Here is a 22,372-nt window from a genome sequence, read left to right as displayed (position 1 = left end):
ATGTAAGGGAGATGACGGTGGGCATGTGTGAGTATGCAGCCGCGTCTCCCGGTGTGAATGTGAGTGTAATGGAATGGTGTATGAGCGTCACACGCAGGTGTGCGTGGGTGGAATGGAGACGACAACGGCGACAGAGGGACAAAAGCCGAGTAGCAGCTGCAGAGTTTCGGGGACCGCGCCGGGTTCACCCAGCAGCGAGCGCGAGGTCCGTGCTGTGCAACGCACGAGGCCTCCACGTGCTCGCTTGCAGGAGTGAAGTCCCGGTCCGGAAACGCACGCGGTGGATTTGCCGATCCCGCGGACGGACAAAGTTTAGGCAAGATTACGGATTTGGAGCGGACGGGTTCTCCACGCGGGCGTGTGTGTTAAGCTCCAACGGGCAGAGCACATGTGTTCGCGTGGGGAACCCCTCGAGACGTGAGGCTTGTGTTTTTTTATTTATGCGCCTGGTGACGTCATGGCTGCGTGTGTGTGTGTGTGTGTGTGTGTGTGTGTGTGTGTGTGTGTGTGTGTGTGTGTGTGTGTGTGTGTGTGTGTGTGTGTGTGTGTGTGTGGTTGGAATCCGGCAAGAGGGTGAATCCCTGCCGGATGGTACCGTCCAAGAGGGACGAGGGACGCGAACAGCTGCCATCACTTCACGCCACAGGTGCGCAGCTGTGAATTGCCGCGCTGGTGCGCAGGTTGCGAGTTGCCGCGCTGGTGCTGCGCAATAAAAAAAAAAAACAGCAAGCCTCGCTTTCGGGTGAACAGGATTCCCTGGGCAAGGGGTGGAAGACCCCCTTGCCGGGCACAGGATGGAAACTAGCTAGGGGGAAGGGTTAGCTTAGTTAGACCGGCTCCATGTGGCAGGGGTAAGTCCTCATGGAGTCCGTGGAATGGATTAGTTCTAGGGATTGTAGTCAGATATAGGTGGGGAAATTGATTAATGGGATTATTTGGAGACAGTGACAGACTGTGAATGTGTAGTGGGGACGTAGTTTAGCTACGTAGTGTTAAATGGAACGTGCTACTAGTATAAGGGATGACGTGGGAGCACGAGTTCGTTAGGGGAGGCAGTTAGAAGGATGGCAGGATTCAGCGGCGTGTGTGTTGAAGAGTTGGTGATTTGTGTTGTGCTTGGTGAGTGAGTGAGGCCAGCGGGTCTGTGTGAATGGAGCGAATGGGGAATGCATGGTGCGATGAGTGATTGGGGGGAGGAGTGACTCCCGCCCAAGGGACCCAGGGGTCAGTGTAGAGTGAGTTAGGGGGTTAGTCAAATTTACAAAATGGAGGTCGTTTTGTTGTTGGTGTGAAAGTGGGCTCGAAACCCGTTTGGAGGGGTGCAGGAGCCCTGTTGACAGGCTGGGAGCGTGGCTGCGAAAGGTGAGTATCGCTGAGTGGGTACCCCGGGCACCAGGCTAGTCGGCCATAGTCGGCCAAGGGCCCATGGGGGGGCTGGGATAGCGTAGTGGGCACGGGTGCGTCCGCTTGGTGCGGGGGCCCGGGGCGCCACTAGTCGCTTGGGCAGTGTTGTGGGCACGGGTGACCCTCGGAAAGGGGCCCGGGAAGCCAGCCTGCCACGTGTGCGTTGCAGGGGAGGTGCCATGGGGGGCACTCCCTGGTGTTTAGGTAGCTGGTAGGCTCAGAGGCAGTGTAGTGCCCGGGGGTGCCATCGTCGGAGAATCGGCAGAGGGTCGTGCCTGCCAAGAGGAGCCATGCGTCCCAGCCATGAGACCGTGTGAGGGCACGGGAAGAAAATTGGGGGGCGAGGCCCGAAATTGTAAGGACACCAACACAGGCTATGGGAATCTGGGTTGTTAGAACCAATAGTTTAAGCGAGAGGCGCTTGTTGAAAGCACCGGGGTAGTTTAACAGTTAAATGGTTAGGGTAGATTAGGAAGTGTACCCCTCCGCACCATCCATCCCCTCGCTCTCGTTGTGGGCCGCTGGACCCACTTTGGGTTAGATCGCTGAAGTCTGGGGAGGCCATCTTGAGGCTTCGTTGGGCCTCGACACAGGACGCTAGCTCTCTTTTGTTCCCCTCTGGGAAGGGAACATAGGGGTTGGGAGTAGGCTAGGTGACAGGATAGGTTAGCCGAACAAGGACAGTAAAGGGGGTTATGGGACGAATTATAGTGGGGAAGTAAAAATAAAAACAACCAAAAAATAAGTTGGGGCTAAATTGGGTTTGACAAATTAAGGGAGTGGGTATGGACAGTGACAGGCAAAGGCGATAGATGGGGGGGAGACCGAAAGGTTGGTCTGAGCCCGCCTTCTGTGTGGCCAGCACCACCGCACTCCCTCCACCAACCTCCATCTCAAGGCAAAAGTCCGGCCCACTTCATCGGCAGCTGTTGTTTTGCTGCAAGGCCTGTGCCGGCTGGATCGTCTGCAGCTGCTGTGCTTCAAGGCCTGTACCGGCCGGATCGTCTGCAGCTGTTTTCTGCAAGGCCTGTGCCGGCCAGTTCATCTGCCGGCTGTGTTTGCCTGCAGCGGCCCTGTTCTGCAGGCTTTGTTTGCCTGCTGCCTTTGCCATGCCATGCCCACTGCCCCATGTTCGCCAGCCCCCGTTCAATTTTGCTTTGCCCCCCCCCCCCGTTCATTTCCATGTGCGCCAGGATCCGCAACGCAACAGTTTGCAAGCTGCAAGAACTGCCCTGTTGGCAGCGACAACACGGGCCTGCAGTGGCGGCCCGTGCACCGTGTTTGCATCCATCCATCCATCCGTTGTATTCATTGCGTGTGCCACTTGAGCTGACACGGAGACTGCGTTTGTGCAGCCCATGCACCGTTGTGGTTCACTGCGTTCAGTTCAAAAGGGAAGGCCTTGGACTGCGTGTGAGCAGCCGGCCACGTTCCCTGTCACCTGCATTGTTTGAGCCAGAGACTGCATGCGAGCAGCCTGGCTCCCTGCTAACTGCTTTCTTTTTGCAGAGTCCATTGATCCTGGGCCATGGTTTAGTGTAAAATTTGTAAGTTAAGGTTAAGATGTACTGTACATATGAGTGCGCCCCCGGCATGTCTGTCTTAGCGCCGGCAATTTTATTTAAGTTGTCCGTGTGAGTGGGTTTGTTTAGTTAGTTACTCAGCCCTCAGGTTATTTATTTTGGGGACACGAATACCATGAATGTCGCACTCAGGCATCCGTAGGTAAAACGTACTAGGGGAGAACTACACATGATGGCACACGAAAATTTGACGACTCGGGACGAGTCTGTAAAAAGGGGAGGGGGTAGTGTTGTGGTTGAGGAAATTCGCAAACCACCATTCAGGTCCTGTAGGTGAGATATCTCTGTAAGTACATGTGTAGTTAGCCCAAACCCGTTGTTTAGAGGGAATAAATGTTATTCATTTGGGCTGCGACCCTTTAAGATAGCCGTTTTTCTGTTCTATCTTAATTTTGAGCCAACCACGTCTCAACCGCCATCACACAACAACCACCAACCGCAACGCCGCTTCACAACAACAACAACGCCAACAGCCACGACCTTTACCTTCACAGCACACCATCCTGCAACCATCGCATCACCGCCATTCCAAGCGTCACCGTGGCCAGGGACCGCCACTTTAGACCCTCCACCACCTTCGCCTCTCCTTCTGCGGCCATTCCCGCACCGCTTGTGGGCACCGAGCGTCAGGCTGTCCTGGACTCGTACAGGGCGCGCGCCGAGCAGCGGGTGCAAAAAGCGGCCTTTCCGAGGAGAAGTCGGATCAGGAATGATACACGCCCACTTCTGATCCGTCCTATCAGCAAGTGCGGGGCGATTTGGCCCCGCCTCCAGGCGCATCGGAGTGGAATCGATATATGCAAATTCGAGGATCAGGGGAGGTTCACGCCCACTTTTCCTCCGTCCAATGGGTGAGCGTGGCTCCGCCCCCGAGCTCATCCTGATCCGGAAATTTGCATATGGGTTCTCCTGCCGTACTATAAAGCGCCGAGCGCGGGGCGAATTCAGTCGGTTTCAGGCTCGGGCGAGTTGGAGAGGTGTGGCGGCGGCGGAGTGTGGCAGCAGCAGTCAAGACGGGTCTGGAGGAGAGTCAGTCTGTCGGGGTTCGGAGTCTGTCGGGGAGCTGCAGAGAGGGGAAGCCGGGAGCGCGGTCGAGGTCGCAGTGGAGTCGCTCGTCGCGGGACCCAAGCAAGCCAGCTATCCTCTTTCCCCAGATCATCAACAATTCCCCCCTCTTCCCCCCCCCACGCTGAGATAGTGCGGAAAGGGGGCCCCGTTCCCACCTCATTCCAAGCAGTGCCAACGAAACCCGCGGAGGAGCGCGGAGTCGGGGCACCGCCGCGACATTTGCGGCTCATCACAAGACGGGTAGGCTCCACCCGGTCTCGCGCCCACAGGCCCCGTCTGTCCCCTGGTCGTTGAGGGTGGCCCTTTTCTTTTGCTTTTGAGTATATGTGTTGTCGGCACCGTCTGTAAAGTAAAACTGTGTAAGTGTTGCCGTGTGCTCGCGTAGTCGGTAGTAGATCTGCATTGTTGTGTTTTTTTTGCAATTGCTTTTGGTGCATAATTGTTGTAATTGTATATGTGTGCTTTCTGTGTGCCGCGGAATAAATGTGCCTCATGTTGAACTGTTTTTCCCGTTTCGCTTCGTCTTTTCTTTAATTGAATCTCCATCTTACTTCACGTAAAGGGTTGGTAGTGGGCTAAATACGCCCGATAATTAATCGGAACCGTCGAGGTCGACGATATAACACCGCTCGGTTATTCCGATAGTACGGAACGGGTCGCTTCAGTGGCCCGTGTCCGGAGTCGACCTGCGGCGAGGTGCGATCGCCCGGTCTACCCTCCGTGTGGGTACTTAGGTAGGTCAAATTTGGCGAACAACCCTATCCCATGCGGGGGGCCGATTGGCACGATCGTGGTGAGGCCGAAAGGCCCACCCGTGACTAGTTCCCGGCGTTAGTCTGAGAGGGTCACGACAGAATTGTCCGTCCGGTGGGCGACGTGCCGCGATTCGAGTTACGTGGCCGCTCGCACGCCTGCGGGCGCAAATTCGCAACAATATGTTTGATACATGATCCGATGTGAGTGAAGAATTAGATTTATGATGTCATCAGTCGCATGGTCTGGTGGCCATATTGGATTTAAAATAAAAACTTGATAAAAAAAACCTTCTCCAGAACCGCTTAATAGATTGTTGCGAAACTTCGTGCATGATCAACTCGCCATGGGAAATGTAGTTTTAATTTTTTTTTATTCATATTCACCTTAATTGATGCAATTTTGCCTTAATGTGCACAAAAGTGGTTGTCAAATATCCTAATTATGGATAAAGCTACAGATAATGACAATGTCTGTGACAATAGGTGCATGCATAATACAGGTATATTATGGAACATAATAGCAGTGGGCCATAATAGCAGCATGTTCAAGTTAACGATGGTATTTTTGTTCAGAATGAGCGTGCGACGAGAGACTATGTGCTATAACAAATGCCTTTATTGTTTATTGTGAGTTTTTATTTGTGCAGAAGTTGATGAAGGAGAAGGACAAGTTAGGTTTAGCTAAAATGTTATGTTCTTCATGCCACTATATTGATGAAATTTGTGTCATTAATTTTAAGTTTTTTTTGATTGGCTGATTCATAGAAATTGTACAGAAAGCTGAAAGGAAGAGAAGAGTGGTCATGATGATGGTGTAGCGGCCTATCTGGATGTGTTAGTCAGAGTCGGAAATAATTATTTTAATACAAATGTATACTTGTATACATTTCCATCTCGTAATGTACCAGTTAATATCGGCTCCAATGTGTTTTCATCTCCGCTTATCAGATTTGCTATAATTTGTTCCATTAAGGATGATTTTGTAGTTCGTGCTAAGAAGATGTATTCCAACATGTTCGAGAGGGTTTATTTTGATAACAGGTTGATTCGGTCATGTGAGAAAGTTTTTGGATGTCATTGTAATCTCTTTTTTAGGTTTGGTTGGTTTTCATACAAGCAGGTTCCTGCAGTTTTGGAAGTTATGTGAAATAATTTTTGTTATTATTTAATTTTAAGTTATTCTTTTAAAAAACAATAATTTATTAATTATTTAATCAGCTGGAAGTATGTCATGAGTGTTAAGAAGAACAGGGCATTCATTATATATATAGCACCTGTGTATTGATTTGTGTGCTGCTACATTCTGGGGTGGTAAGGTAAGAAAAACAGTAAGGCATTTCTGGATAGTATGTGTGTGTGTGCTTGGTCTCTGTTAGTGCATGTGGTTTCTTCTTCTCCTCCATCTCTCCTTTATTTTTCTTTGTTTATGGAGGGGTGAATCTTGCAAATTGTTTTTGTGAGGCTCACTTGGCTGTGCCTGGATGGGTTTGAGGGTGGTGGAATAGCGGCTGAAACCCAAAACCAATCCAGATTCCTCCTGATGACTCCATTTTTGTCTATTTGGGTTCCTCCTGATACTCCAATGGTGTGTTTGGTCAGTTATTTGATTACTGCTTGCAACACTTTGAAAATTTACCAACCAGGATTATAGACACTCTGGATGCCAGTGGTAGATAGCATGGCATGTGTGGAAAGATATCAGATAAAATTCACATTCTTGACTTATGCCTGAGACTTTTCCAAACCTCTTATATAAGGATCAAGACCTCCATCCATCTTCATGTTAATTAATCCAAATTTAAACTTTACGATGGAAGAATGAAGAGGGGGTGTACAGGGACCAATTCTTATCAAATTGATGAGGTTGTTAAAGAAGAATATAAATGTACAGCCCATATACCAATGTTGAAGGATGTGGAGTCCTTTTTTTTCCAGAGTTCGGGCATGTGGCATCAGACTTAAATCGAGACACCTTTTGACTTTGTCATGTCCAATTGATTGGCTGTTTATATTCCCATCTGAACACGTGACCCCTAATATGGGGAACCCAGGTTCAAATGTCATGTACCATGTGTGTTTGTCCATTGTCAACTCTAATGTCCATGTATTTCATGTAAAAATACACTAACGTCTCCTCATGTCTTTGTTCTCCATATGATTTATGAATTTAAGCTTCAACTATGAGCCTTAAATTCGTGTTTAAATAAATAAATAAATTAATACACACACAAGGGTGTTCAGGAGCTAGTAAATGAAAGACTGCTTTGAACATCTGATGAGTTTTAAAAAAAATAACATCCCTTTCGTCCTCCACACCCTTGAAATAGCATTTATATTCCATTTAAATAACAACTCTCAGTGGTAACTCGAACAGCACTCGAGTCAGCAACACCTCAAGTGACAGTGAAGTTATTGAAATAGAGTGGAGATGTAAGGGATGTCTCACCTTGAAAAATGAATGGCCTGGTGATCAGCAATGTTGAAATAGAAGTTTGTAGTATGGTGCATTTCATTTGAATGGCCCCACGATTCGATCCAATGGCAGGCCGGGAAGCAGTGGACTCCGTCCACTACGTTGGCGTCATCATAGTCACAGTGACGATCATCCTGAGAGCCTCTGCCTACCATGTATTGGTACGATGCACAATCATCCATCATCATTAGCCAAGACAACAATATATACCGTTTGTAAACCACGAATAAAATGTAATTTTATTTTTTATTTTCAATTTCACATATTGCGTATTACGAAGTCTGCTCACAATACTGTAATTGTTTAATTAATCAAAATATAATCATGAAAGTACATTGAGAATTCAAATGCAATAATAACTAGAACAGCACTCAACAGAGCGTATACCTCCGCCAGACTGCACAGTTTATGTTTTGTATCCCACTGATAGGCTCTTGACCTCCAAAATCGAATCGGCTTGTTCTTGTCACCTACCAAGTTTTGTCATAACTCATCCACAACTTTTTGAAATATTGTGTTATACTGTTGCGAATCTGGAAGCCATGAGCACACAGACATTCAGGTTCCTGTAGCTGAGTTATTTCGATAAGTATGTGTTTTATAGATAGCTTCCATCCCCTAGTCTAATGGGTGAATAAATGTAAATGCGCTGTGAAATTATTTTAACAACACCAACGACAACAACTCCATCTTCACTTCCATCCTGATGCCATGACGCTCGCGGAATTCTTCGTGCGCTCGCCAGCAGGCGCGCGCGTGGGCAGAGTCTAGCGTAGGCATGGCATCCCTCCTTAGCCAATCGGCAAGGAGTGGGCGTCTTCCCCACCCCGTCTCTGACTCAACGCGATCGCCATTAGACAAGCAGTCAGAGGTGAGGCGGTGGGCGGAACCACAAACGCCTCCGCTCGGGACTCCGCCCAGGGGGTGGGAGTTGCCCCGCCTACCGTGCGCCTGTCCAATGGAGGACGGCCAGGGAATCGCGCGATGGTTCCGACCAATGAGAAGGTGAGTGGCCTGAATAAATAAAAAGAGGGCCCTCCCTCGAAGAGAGGAGGAGAGATTTTCAGAGAAGAGATTTTGCCACAGTCCTCGTCGTCGTCAGCCCTGGTCCTCGTCCGCCTCTGCCGCCTCCTCCTCCGAATGATCGCGAGCTTGGGCGATCACCTCGACTCACCTCAACTGGGTTCGGCTGTGCTAGTCCGTCCTTGGGTGACCGGAGCTCCGGGAAGGAGTGGACGCCAGCCGCGCGCTCGCGGCCAGGTAGCCAGCTACCCTGATCTTCAGCCCGACTGTCCTCTGGGCTGGAGATCCAAATAAAGACCAATTGGTCCGATTCTTTGGGTGTGTGTGTGTGTGTGTGTGTGTGTGTGTGTGTGTTTGTGGCGCCAGTCTGGTAAGTAGTAAAACTGTTAAGTGCCTTTGCTATATATATTTGTATTTTCATTTCTATTATTGGGTTTAACTCTGCCTTTCGTGCTTCCCTCATTCCCCACCGATTGTATAAATAATCCCCATTTGTTAAATGTTTTCAGCCCGTTCGTGTCCATTCATGCATTGACTGAGCATGACGCGTGATTGAGAATTGGTACGGCAGTTCGGGCTGGTAAATTGTCATTTGGTCCGGCGCGACTTTGGTAATTCCGCTCGGTTACGCCGGATCCGAGTCGGCGATCGCGACTCGATTCGGACAAAGTCGGCCGAGGGTGAATTTCCCCGGTAGTTGGACCACATGGGTATTTAGGTATATTGAAATTTGCAATCGACCCTACCCCACGTGGTCTATCCATTGGCAAACTTCGGTCCGATAGAGGACCCGTCGGCTCCGGACATATCCGGGGTGACGACCTATACATTCCGGGCGATCGGACGGGCCAACTTGCAGCTCCATCTAGCGGTCGTGCTAGCGGCCGATACCCGGCCCCGCAACAATACATCCTTTTTAGCTCCATCTCTCAATGGTGAAGAATCACATAAAAAGTTTTTTTTAATTCTCCTCTGTGGATCCGGATTTGGATCTTCAACAATATTGAATGGATTCGTCCTTGTCACACACCCAATGTGTCCACCAAGTTTCGTCCAAATCTATCCACAACTTTTTGAGATATGCTCACAGACAGAAAGGGGTGAAAACATAACCTGCGTCCACCTGAGGTGGTGGTGGTCATAATAATCATAATAATAATTATAATAATGCTTTTCCATTTTGGTATCTAGCTGAATAATTGTGAGCATTTCAAGCAAGTTTCAGAGTTGATTCCATAAGTTTAACAAAGTCAAGGCAATGTCTCTATCTCTTCCAATGAACACAGTCGGGTATTTTTGGTTCTTAAACATGTGCAAGAGGATGAGATGGAGGCTTAATGTAGACTCAACAAGTGATTGCTGGGGGATGGATCCCCCAGTTCCTCACCTTCCCAAATTATTTCTCCACTGATGCGCTTCATGAACTTGAAGTAAATCGTCTCCCTCAAAGCCTTCTCGGACACCGACACATCGGCCTGCCAGAACGAAGGTTCCGCTGGAGAGATGACATCGCGACAAGCATGCATGTGGACTGCCCTGTCCGGCTCCCAATGGCCCATCTCTTCAGGTGAACCCACAACCATGAGCTGGACTTCAGGTCCCACTGTTGTCACCACACTGAAGCGAAATGTCACTGTTGCCATGATGACTCTCCCAGGCTCGTCAGCCAATCTTGTTTCTGTGGACGACAATAATAATTTCAATTTACCTTATGAAAAATCCACCACTTCCTGAAGCCCTCTCAACATCATTGGAAAATTATGTGGTTGCAAGGTGCATGTGAGTTTCTATTGTTGAGAAAACGTGGTCAGAGGTCTCTTCCCTCCCCAAGAAAGATGGACATCAGGTCTATTCTAGATGCTGTAAATGATCTAGCGAGGTCATTCATGGAGACCAATTTGTGTTCACAATGCTCAATGAGCCACTGCACGACCATGCGTCAAGTGACCGACACTCACATGAGATGTTTTTGCTTAGACGATGAGAAGCAGTGGATTGACAAACAAGAGTACAATAACTATAATTCACATAAGGCACCTCGAATAGATATAAGTAGCAAATTGCTCTACAAATGTAAAAACAAGAATAACAAATAATTTGTGTTTGAAACAGTTGAGTGCTGTAATGGGTTGACAGAATAGCTGAGAGGTAGTGTACTACTGTACTCACCTTTGAGCTGTCCAATATGGGTTTGACAAACAGTCATCCAGGGCTTTGTATTATTGGGACACCATGCTTCAGAAGACACTTTGAGCAGGCTGTCTCATCTGCTCACATTCACTGGCAAATGTTAACGATCCCATGGTACCTTTCTAAAAAAATAGGCCATTGTGTACTGGTCTATCGCCAAATTGTAAATTTTTGCCCTAATCTAAGGTGGAGCACAACGCCTGCAACATACGCGCACCTCCCAGAGATGACGCAATCAAAAACCAGGTGTTGCATGCAGAGAATAAATGAAAAGTGCTGTGATGTTATGCAAAGGGAAGAAGTCCTTGAACCTGTAATACTGATGAAAGGAAGTTGATTATTAAGCAAGTCACAAATAAATTATGTATCAGGATATTATAAGGTGTTTGCTGGTGTTTCCACAAAGTCCATCCTGAACATCAGCACCCTTAAAGATCAGATTGAGTTCAATTTGCTTAACCATGAAGACAAAGCCATCCATTGTGCTTCCAAATGGCAGGCCCCAAATGTAGGCTTGCACCACGATGGAAAATGTAATAATTCATCTTTTAGAAGTCGAAATAACCAGAGAGTTGGTGTCAAAGCCACCCAATGCTCGCCTGTTTATACATTTGTCGTTTTTAAAAGACAAGTCTAATAATATTTTTTATAAAGGATTGCAGTGGTCTGATCCAAATAATTTTAAAGCAATATATGTATTTGTATATTGTAATCAGTAAACTAGTACACATATTAAATGAATGGCAAGTCTAGTATAAACAGGCGAGCATTGGGTGGGTGGCTTTGACACCATCTTAGGTTGAAATTAAAAAAAAAATCATTTGTTAATTTCAACTTCACTACACCAATAGTATACCCCAAAGGAACCTCTATACCAAATATCAGCATCCGAGTACACATATTAAATGAATGGCAAGCTTCTAAAAAATAACTTGCACCAAAAACTTTAACGTTGATGTGCTACAAAAAAATTTAACGCTGATGTGCTTCAAAAAAGTTAAGTTCAAAACAGGTCAAAAATTTAAAATATTTGAAATTATTTTTTTTAATTTTAACTTCACTACACCAATAGTATACCCCAAAGGAACCTCCATGCCAAATATCAGGATCCTCCTACACATATTAAATGAATGGCAAGCTTCTAAATAACTTGCACCAAAAACTTTAACGTTGATGTGCTACAAAAGTTAAGTTCAAAACAGGTCAAAAATTTTAAACATTTGAAATTATTTTTTAATTTCAACTTCACGACATCAATAATATACCCCAAAGGAACCCCCATGCCAAATGTCAGCATCCTAGTACACATATTAAATAAATGGCAAGCTTCTAAATAACTTGCACCAAAAACTTTAACATTTTCACGCTGACGCTGACGCTCATGCCGGGGGTATCACTATAGCTCTCTGTTATTCGAACAGGCGAGCTAAAAATGAATAATTACGATAGTTTGCGTGAACCAAAGTTTCAGGTATTGTTGTACATGGTATAAAATTCTGTTAAAACATGAATAAAGTTGATGCAACCAAGCTTTGTTCAACTAACTCTGGTGGAAATAAAATCCAAGATGGCAGTCATGGTGGCACGGCCCAATGAGCAGCCTGCAAGAATGACAAAGCTGTCAAATCACAAGTTTTCAATTTAACCACTTTCATGCACAGACACATTTTTCTCTCAAACATCTATAAAAATTCTGGTATCTACCCAATTAAAACGGTTTTGTGTATTGGTAACCAGCCCCCTGGGCAAATAACCCCATTGGCCACATTCTTGAAAAGACTCATGAGGAGTCATAGTGTGCTATCTCCTTCCAGAACAAAATTGGAAGCACGTCGACAGCTCGTGAATCTGTTTGGGAAATGCAACGGTCATTTCAAAAAATGCAAAAGCAGAGCAAGATGGTTGGTAATACATCGAGAGACGTGCAAATCATCCACATGTGTCATTGCTTTGTAAAAAAAAAAAAACCTCCATATCTGGCAATATTCTAATCATCATGTTGTCCAAATATACCGATCAATAAAAGTGTAACATCCCATGTGGACATTGACGCATACGGATGGGATGCAGAACGCCAAGGACAGAGTGAAGGGTGGTGTGCACGATCTTTCAAGATAACCCTGCATGTGCGCTCACTGTGGTGTAGCTGCAAGGTACAAGTCACAGCAGTTTCAAGCTAACATGGATGAGTGAGTAGCCATCCCTTACCAAGTTTTCAAAATGAGATCTGATGAATGTTTTTTTCAATCAGATCTCAGGAGAAACTAGTTTTGTATCCCACAGATAGGCTGGATCTGGACCTGAACCAAAATCGAATCGTCCTTGTCACGCACCCAACCTTTGCACCAAATTTCATCCGAATCCGTCCACAACTTTTTGAGATATCCAACTCACAGACAAACAAATAGACAGACAGAAATGAAAACATAACCTCTGCCCACCTTTGGTGGCAGGGATAATCAGAGGAGACTTTCATAAGGGTTCTGTTACAAAGTGTTCAACGTTGCCCGACGATATTAGTGCAACATATAGAACATGATCTTATGGCTGGCTATCAAGAGATATGTGAAGTTCAAAGGTCATGCAAAGAAACCTAAAAAAAACCTCGGATTGGCAGTATAGCATGACGTGACAATGAGACAAGTGGCCTCAATTGCAGTTTAAACAAGAACGGCACTCAGTAGAGCGCATACCTCCACCAGGCTGAACAGTATTTTTTGGATTCGCTATATATGCTAGATATCCCTTATTGTCGGGTTTTCCGTGTGTGTGTGTGTGTGTGTGTGTGTGTGTGTGTGTGTGTGTGTGTGTGTGTGTGTCTGCAACGCGAGGCTCCACAGCACAAACCAGCGAACCGATTTCGATGAAACTTTGCCAACATGTGCAGTATTTGTTGGGAATGTGCGTGTTTGAATTCCATTGCCTCGCAACCACCCGTTGTTGTGCAGCGGCCGAAAAACCGCGTACAGTATTTTCAATACTTGTCCTTCAGTTTTGAATGTAGAGAAGCGAGACTTCGGAATTAAACACTTCGAGATATTTAGAAAATTTTACTCGAGCCGATTTTTGATTGAAGTTTTATTTTTCAAATGGTAGTCCTTCAAAAATCGGGTGTCTATTTACCGTCATTTTATATGAGGAGTGCCAATTGGCAAAATACGCAATAGGAAAAATCTTGCCAGGCAGAGGAACAATTGTATTTGAACCAATACGTCTTGGCAATGAATCTTCATCGGTGGATCGGTCAGAATGAAAAGCATCGTATCCAGCGCTTCGATCCTTGCGAATCCCTCGTTGCCTACCGGCTTGTTGTTTGTTTTGTTTATTTTTGCATACATATAGTGGAGGCTCGTGGAAGAGCTAGCATACTGAATGGACCAGCACATAACGGACCAAAACGGGATGCAAAATATGCATGCATAGAGAAGGAAACTCCAAGGAGGAAAAACTGTAAAATCCGGAGGGATTTGGGTGGGGTGAACGAGGGTAAAAAAAAAATCATGGTTTTGGATTGGGGACGATCTAAGATGGTGATGAACAGCAGTCTTGAAGACCTGTAGGAAAGAATGTGATTGAAGAGGATGTGGAAGTTCATTCCACAGGTGGGACAAAAAAAGAGGAACAAATGAGTCAAGGTGAGCAGTGATCCTGGATTTAGATAGCTTCACCAGAAGGGGGTTGATGGTGGATCATATGAGCTCTGCAGAAACATGGGAGGGGGGAAAAAGCATGGAAAGAGCAGAGGGTGCAAGTCCAGAAAGGAGGCGGTAAAAGACAAAAAGACCATCGACCTGTCTGCGATGGTGATGGGATAAGCCCATAGACTCAGCTTCATTGCTAGATATTCCAATGACCTTGAAGGCCTTGGTTTCCACAGCATCAAGCTAGGCAAGATATGAGGCAGAGGAGCCAGCCCAGAGGGGAGAGCATTACTCCATCAAGCTGTGGATGAAGGCCTTCAAGGTGGATCGGAATTCAGGTGTACTAAGGAAGAACGTTGTACAATGGAGGATGCCCAGTCACCAGTTGGCTTTGGAGGTCATTGCTGAAATGTGGTTTGCCCAAGAAAGATTGTGGCTGACAGTGAGACCCAGGAGTTTACATTTGGTATACCATTGATAGGCCTAATATGGATCCGGACCACAACCAAAAATCTAATCAGCTTGTTCTTGTCACCTACCCAACTTATCTACCTTGTGGTGTCGTAACCTGTACGTAACTTTTTGAAATATCATGCCACATATTGCTTTTGGCTTCATCTCTCAATGGTGAAGAATCACTTCGAAAAATGAAAAATTCTCTTATCTGGATCTGGATCGTCACAAGGATTGATTGAAACAATTTGTCCTTGTCCCACGTCTGACCTGTCCACTATGTTTCATCTGAATTCGTCCATACCTTTTTGAGATATCATGCTAAATATCATTTTTTGGCCCTATCTCTCAATGGTGAGGATTCACTGAAAAAATTCTCATATCCGGATCCAGATCTTCCCAGAAATGGAATCAATTCGTCCTTCTCACACACCCAACCTGTCCACCAAATTTCTCTCACTCTCTCACTGCAGGCATGTCGGTGGTCTTTCTGTCTTCTACCGTCTCCTCTCCAGCCTTGCCCCCTCCCCTCCCCCGATCTGTCTGCGATATTGTGGCTGACAGTGAGACCCAGGAGACAGTGAGACAGTGAGACCTCCATGGGACTGAGTCAATCCATAAATTTTCCTACCTGGATTTCTCTCAATGGCAAATCTTTCCTCCTGGATTTGGTGATGACCAACTTCCTCACCAATGAATCTTGCTCAAGCTCTGCCACAATTAGCTCATCTGATCAAATGCTTGTGAAGGTCAACATCTGTCTGGCCATTCTCAGAGAACAGCCTCAGTGCCGGTGAGTCTGGCAGTTCACTCAGGCAAACTAACAGGGACTGAAAGCAGCCATCACACTTCAGGACTGGTCTCCTCCATCGACCACCCCTGGTATTAATTCAGCCTGGGAAATCTTCCACAGAAACATGCTTTCTTTTATGCACAGATTCATCCCACCTCGTCTTCAATTATTTTACCCATCCTCCCACTGTCGGTTCGCTGAATCCTGTGTTGAGGCTGTCGCCTCAAAACAACTTGCATTCTCCTCCTGGAAGGCAAATCCGACCGAAGGCAACCTCAGCTCATTACACAAAGCCCGCAGTGTGTGTGTGTCCACTCTCAGGAGAGCCAGAAAACAAAATCTGTGCATTCTCAAGAATGACCTTTCAAACTTGTCTCCCTCCTCCAAAACCTGTTGGCTCCTTGTCAAGTCGGTCTCTGGTGTATGCTCCCGTTCTATTCCTTCCCTCACTTCAAATGGCACCACAACCGACTCCGCTCGTGAGAAGGCCGAATGCCTCAATTCTTTGGTTGCTTCCAAATATTGTGTCCCTAATACATATATATATATATATATATATATATATATATATATATATATATATATATATATATATATATATATATATATATATATATATATATATTGTTGTGGTTACCAAATTCGCAAACCACCATTCAGGTCCCTTAGGTGAGATATCTCGGTAAGTATATGTGTAGTTAGGCCCAAACCCGTTGTCTAGAGGGAATAAATGTCATTCATGCGTGCTGCGACTCTTCAGGATAGCCGTTTTTCTTTTGCTATCTTTATTTTGGACCAACCGCCATGATTACCACCACCAACCACGTCTCAACAGTCGTCACAACATCAACCACCCACCACAACGCCGCTTCACCACAACAGCCACGACCTTTCCCGTCACACCTCGCAACCGTCGCATCGCCACCGTTCTTGCGCCGCTTGTGGGTACCGGTATTGGACTCGTGCAGGGCGCGCGCCGAACAGCGTGTACAAAACCACGGATTTTCCGCTCCAAAAACGGATCAAAAACGACTCACGCCCACTTTTGTTCCGTCCAATCGGTGAGCGAGGGGCGATTTGGCCCCGCCTCCAGGGCGTTGGAGGGCGGTCGCTATATGCAAATTCATGGATCAAAATGCATTCACGCCCACTTTTTCTCGGGCCAATGGGGAGCGAGGTGAAATGTCGAAGGCAGGGGGTCAAAGGCGAAGCCACGGGGCTTATATAAGCGGCTGCGTTCGTCAGAAAAGGGTCGTCGTCGTGTGCGTTGGAGTTGAGTGCAGTTGGGAAGTTCGCAGGAGGAAGAGTTCGGAGTTGGAGTCGGAGCAAAGAGGACGGAGCTGTGGAGAGGCGGCGGCGGCGGCGAAGGCAGACGAGGGGTGCTCGCGTCGGTGCCGGGAGCTGCACACCAGGGAGGCCGACGGCGCGACCTGGTCGAGGTGGAGACGCTCGTCGCGGGACTCGAGGCAGAGTAGAAATCCTCTATACCCCGAGCATCAGCAACCCCCTCCTGTTTCCCCCCGCGCTGAGATAGTGCGACCAAGGGGGCCCCTTTCCCACCCCCTACCAGACACTGTCCGCGAGGCCCGCGGAGTTGAGGCACCATCGCCGCTCCGCGTCTCATCACCAGACGGGTAGGCCCGACCCGGTCTCGGCCTCAGGCCCGCCTCATCCTTGAGGGTGTTCTTTTTCTTGGTTTTGGGTATGTGTTGTCGGCGCCGTCTGTGAAGTAGAATTGTATAAGTGTTGCCGTGTGCTCGGTAGTCGGATAGCTCTGCATTGTGTCTTCGCTTTTACATTTGCTTTTTGTGTAAAATTGCATTGTGTTTCTTTTCCTTCTATGTGCTTTTGGTGGAATTGTATATGTGTGCTTTCCGTTCATCGCGAATAAATGTGCTTTATGTTTAACTGTTTCCCGCTTCGCTTCGTCATTTCTCTCATTGAATCCTCATCTTGCTTCACGTAAAGGGTTGGTAGTGGGCTGAATACGCCCGATAATTAATCGAACCGTCGAGGCCGACGATAACACCGCTCGGTTATCCCGATAGTACGGAACGGGTCGCTTAAGTGGCCCGTGTCCGAAGTCGACCTGCGGCGAGGTGCGATCGCCGGGTCTACCCTCCGTGTGGGTACTTAGGTAGGTCGAATTTGGCGAGCAACCCTATCCCACGCGGGGGCCGATTGGCTCGATCGCGGTGAGACCGAAAGGTCCACCCGTGACTGGTTCCCGGCGTTAGTCCGAGAGGGTCACGACTGGATTGTCCGTCCGGTGGGCAACGTGCCGCGATTCGAGTTACGTGGCCGTCAGCACGCCGGCGGGCGCGAATCCGTAACAATATATATATATATATATATATATATATATATATATATATATATATATATATATATATATATATATATATATATATATATATATATATATATATATACATCCCTCTGTGTACCCATCCTTCCGAGTTGGACCCAACTGCTCGGGGATTCTGTGTCTTTTGCACCTGAAAAAGGTGGGCAAGTTTCTGGCAATCTTCGACTCTGTCTCTGCAACTGGATCAGACGGCATCAGCTTACATGTCCGAAAAACCTGCTCTGCTGATTTTGTGCATCCTCTCTCTGCCCTTTTCATCCTGTCATTTACCCTCAGTCATCTTCCATCTGCTTGGAAATCAGCCAACATCACAGCATTACATCAAAAGGTACAAAAACGGATCCCCTAAACTACAGCCCAATTAGCTTACTTCTAATCATCAGCAAGGTCATGGAATCCATCATCACAGTTGACTTGAAATCATTCCTTTTCTCCAACAACCTCATCTCAGATCATCAATTCGGATTCAGACCTGGTCACTCTACCTTGGACATGCTGCTTCTACTCTCCCACCAATGTATGGAGGCCCTCAATATCAAACATGAGATCAGGGCCGTCTCTCTGGACATATCTCGTGCTTGTAAAACTGTCTGACTGTGGAATCCAAGGCCATCTCCACTGTTGGATTACTTTTCTTTGTCCCCTCTTGTCGCCAATGTGTGGCTCTCAATGGAACCTTTGCATCTCCTCTCCCTGTAAAGGCTGGAATACCATGACGCAGTGTTCTAGGCCCCATATTATTCCTAATCTTCATCAATGACCTCACTGACTGTCTAAAAAATGCTCTTTATCTATTTTCTGATGACTCCACACTCTTCCATCGCATCTCTTGTCCCTCAGTAAGCAGGCAGCAGTTTCTTCCCTCTCTGCAAACCTTGATAGAATCACAAACTGGTCAAACACTTGGAATATGTCTTTCAATCCTGAGAAATCCCACATGCTCACTCTCTCCCTCCAAAAGGACTGAACCACAAACCCTCCCATTTACTTTCTTAAAGACCCTCTCAAAGAAGTTCAATCACTCAAACTCCTGGGTCTCACTCTCAACCATTTCTTGGGCAAGCCACATTTCAAAATTTGCCTCCAAAGTCAGATGCCGACTGGGCATCCTCTGCCATAGAAAGTCCTTCCTTAGCACACCTGAGCTCTTCTCCACCTACAAGGCTTTCACCCGCACATTGGTGGAGTACTTACTGCTCTCCCCTCGAGGCTGGCAACCTTGCCTCGTATCTTGCTCATCTTGACACCGTGGAAACCAAGGCCTTCAAGATCATTGGAATCTCTCACAATGAAGTTGAATCTATGGGTCTTTGGTGAGGACACTTGCCGATCGAGTGTATAATAACTTTATTCACTCTCCAAATATAGCAAACAAGAAAAACAAGTCCATGAGCCAGTAGGGTTGGTCGGTACCACCTGGGGGGGAATAATTCTCATAGTGATTTTTGTACAACCCTGGAGTTAGAAAATATGTGATAGCAATGCATCGGTGGTAGCTTTTTGTGCGTTATCACCCTGTTTGTATGCCTACCCTGAAAATAAGCTTTTGTGCGAAATGGCCAGTACAAGGTAAGACATCCTACTTCAACTTAACAACATTTTTTTTTTATCAGTCAAACATTAACATTGAAATTTGTCTCACCTTTTGCTCGGATCATTTGCTTCTCAACAAAAAGTGTTAAACATGCCGAGGTTGAAAGAGATGTCATGGGTGACACTTATATATCAGTGTCCATTTCCTGTGTGATAAATCACACTGCCTTAAGAAAAGTATTGAAAAGTAAATGAAAGTTCTGGAACACTATAATTACATGGGTGTTTTGCAAATTTATTAAGAAATCCAAAAATCTAAATTTCTTTTTTGGATGTTGTATATTAAGATCAGCTTAGCAGACAATGTTACCCCAACCCCCCAAATGAAAAAAATACCAAATTTGGACGGATTTATGTAGTTTGGTCAATGCCATGATATTTTCAAGTGTTGTTATTGAAGGATACTTTCCAAGAATCAAACAAAGGTAAATGATAGCATGTTCATGAACAAGATTAATGTTCTTTCCCTGTAATTTCTCAATAAATACAGAATTTCAGGGATTTAGAAACTCAATAATGCACAAATGAAGGTATCAAACACCCGTATTACACAATATAAACCAATAAAACAGGAGCAAGATGGTTAATCATGTGCGACCTGATGAATGAGTCAAAGGTGAAAATGAAACACAATCGTCTGTTGTCGGGCATAAAGTTACAGAATAGAAACACAAATGTGGTGTTTCACACGAACAAGGCCATTACCTAGGCCCAATGTGTTGTTGATAAACATATTTTCTAATGAACCAAAGACGGGTCCTTTATACAGTGGGGAGAACAAGTATTTGATACACTGCCGATTTTGCAGGTTTTTCCCACTTACAAAGCACGTAGAGGTCTGTAATTTTTATCATCGGTACACTTCAACTGTGAAAGACGGAATCGAAAACAAAAATCCTGAAAATCACATTGTATGATTCTGAAATTATTAATTTGCATTTTATTGCATGAAATAAGTATTTGATCACCTACCAACCAGTAAGAATTCCAGCTCTCACAGACCTGTTAGTTTTGTCTTTAAGAAACCCTCCCATTCTCCACTCATTACCTGTATTAACTGCACCTGTTTGAACTCGTTATCTGCATAAAAAAGACAGCTGTCCACACTCAATCATTCAGACTCCAACCAGGCAAGACCAGAGAGCTGTCTAAGGATATCAGGGACAAAATTGTAGACTTGCACAAGGCTGGGATGGGCTTCAGGACAAAAGGCAAGCAGCTTGGTGAGAAGGCAACAACTGTTGGCGCAATTATTAGAAAATGGAATAAGTTCAAGATAACAGTCAATCTCCCTCGGTCTGGGGCTCCATGCAAGATCTCACCTCGTGGAGCCTCAATGATCATGAGAAAGGTGAGGGATCAGCCCAGAACTACACGGCAGGACCTGATCAATGACCTGAAGAGAGCTGGGACCACAGTATCAAAGAAAACCATAAGTAACACACTACGCCGTCATGGGTTAAAATCCTGCAGCGCACGCAAGGTCCCTCTGCTCAAGCTGGCTCATGTCCAGGCCCGCCTGAAGTTTGCCAATGACCATCTGGATGATCCAGAGGAGGAATGGGAGAAGGTCATGTGGTCTGATGAGACCAAAATAGAGCTTTTTGGTTTGAACTCCACTCGCCGTGTTTTGAGGAAGAAGAAGGATGAGTACAACCCCAAGAACACAATCCCAACCTTGAAGCATGGAGGTGGAAACATCATTCTTTGGGGATGCTTTTCTGCAAAGGGGACAGGACGACTGCACCGTATTGAGGGGAGGATGGATGGGGCCATGTATCGCGAGATCTTGGCCAACAACCTCCTTCCCTCAACAAGAGCATTGAAGATGGGGCGTGGCTGGGTCTTCCAGCATGACAACGACCTGAAACACACAGCCAGGGCAACTAAGGAGTGGCTCCGTAAGAAGCATCTCAAGGTCCTGGAGTGGCCTAGCCAGTCTCCAGACCTGAACCCAATAGAAAATCTTTGGAGGGAGCTGAAAGTCTGTGTTGCCCAGCGACAGCCCCGAAACCTGAAGGATCTGGAGAAGATCTGTATGGAGGAATAGGCCAAAATCCCTGCTGCAGTCTGTGCAAACCAGGTTAAGAACCATAGGAAATGTCTGATCTCTGTAATTGCAAACAAAGGTTTCTGTACCAAATATTAAGTTCTGTTTTTCTGATGTATCAAATACTTATTTCATGCCATAAAATGCAAATTAATCATTTAAAAATCATACAATGTGATTTTCAGGATTTTTGTTTTAGATTCCGTCTTTCACAGTTGAAGTGTACCTATGATAAAAATTACAGACCACTACGTGCTTTGTAAGTGGGAAAACCTGCAAAATCGGCAGTGTATCAAATACTTGTTCTCCCCACTGTAGTTTCTAAGACATCTCTGATCATATGCACTGATTGTAAATGATACAAGTCTGAAGACGACGATGGTTCACGAGCGGTATTTGACGATGTAGATTGTTTCAGAAGTCAAGGATGAGACAATGTGATAATGTTTGACCAAGTTATAAAAATGATCAACATGATGTGGTACGAGTGACGGGTAATGAGCTGCAAAATGTCGAAAACCCGGTTTCGTTCAACAACTTTAAAAATTTGACCTTTGCATAACCTTTAAAGGTCACAAAACAATGTTGTGGATATTAAAATAAGGAAACAGGATACGTGCTATAGCTTATTGGAGTTAGTTCGTCGAAGACGGTCGAATAGCCGGTTCGATTCCCACAACTTTGAAAATTTGACCTTTGTGAACTTTAAAGGTCAAAGGTCAAGGATTATGACCTTTGGCGCAAAACTTCCCCTGGAACATTGCAGGAACAATATAACATCATATAGGCTATATGGAAATTTTGCACTCCTTGGATTATCCATACATTGATGAAATCAGCGTAAAAACAAACTTGAAGGGGGCGCCACGGGCACGGTGTTTGAGATAGAGCAAAATGATTTTAAGACTTTTGGTGGGGAATGATGCATAAAAAATATTGTCATCCCAGCTCTCAATGTTTGGGTGGTCGTATAATTTT

General features: G+C 46.0%; 1 protein-coding gene across 4 annotated transcripts in view; it reads right to left on the bottom strand.

Annotated features, from left to right (window-relative positions):
• EPM2A (EPM2A glucan phosphatase, laforin) overlaps window positions 1-22,372 on the bottom strand; it is an 87,546-nt gene that overhangs the window by 33,877 nt on the left and 31,297 nt on the right. For all 4 annotated transcript variants that reach the window (XM_085880841.1, XM_085880850.1, XM_085880832.1 and 1 more), the window contains exons 2-3: window positions 9,694-9,984; window positions 7,257-7,431 (exon numbers count right to left, since the gene is read on the bottom strand). In XM_085880841.1, the coding sequence (XP_085736967.1) occupies window positions 7,257-7,431; window positions 9,694-9,949 (431 nt within the window). In that variant the 5' untranslated portion in view covers window positions 9,950-9,984. The remainder of the gene's footprint in view (window positions 1-7,256; window positions 7,432-9,693; window positions 9,985-22,372) is intronic.

This window comes from Eptatretus burgeri, chromosome 1 (assembly GCF_056783735.1).
Source record: "Eptatretus burgeri isolate ZD-2024b chromosome 1, Ebu_testis_v1, whole genome shotgun sequence".
Lineage (NCBI taxonomy): Eukaryota > Metazoa > Chordata > Myxini > Myxiniformes > Myxinidae > Eptatretus > Eptatretus burgeri.
This window is presented reverse-complemented; position numbering and strand designations above follow the sequence as displayed.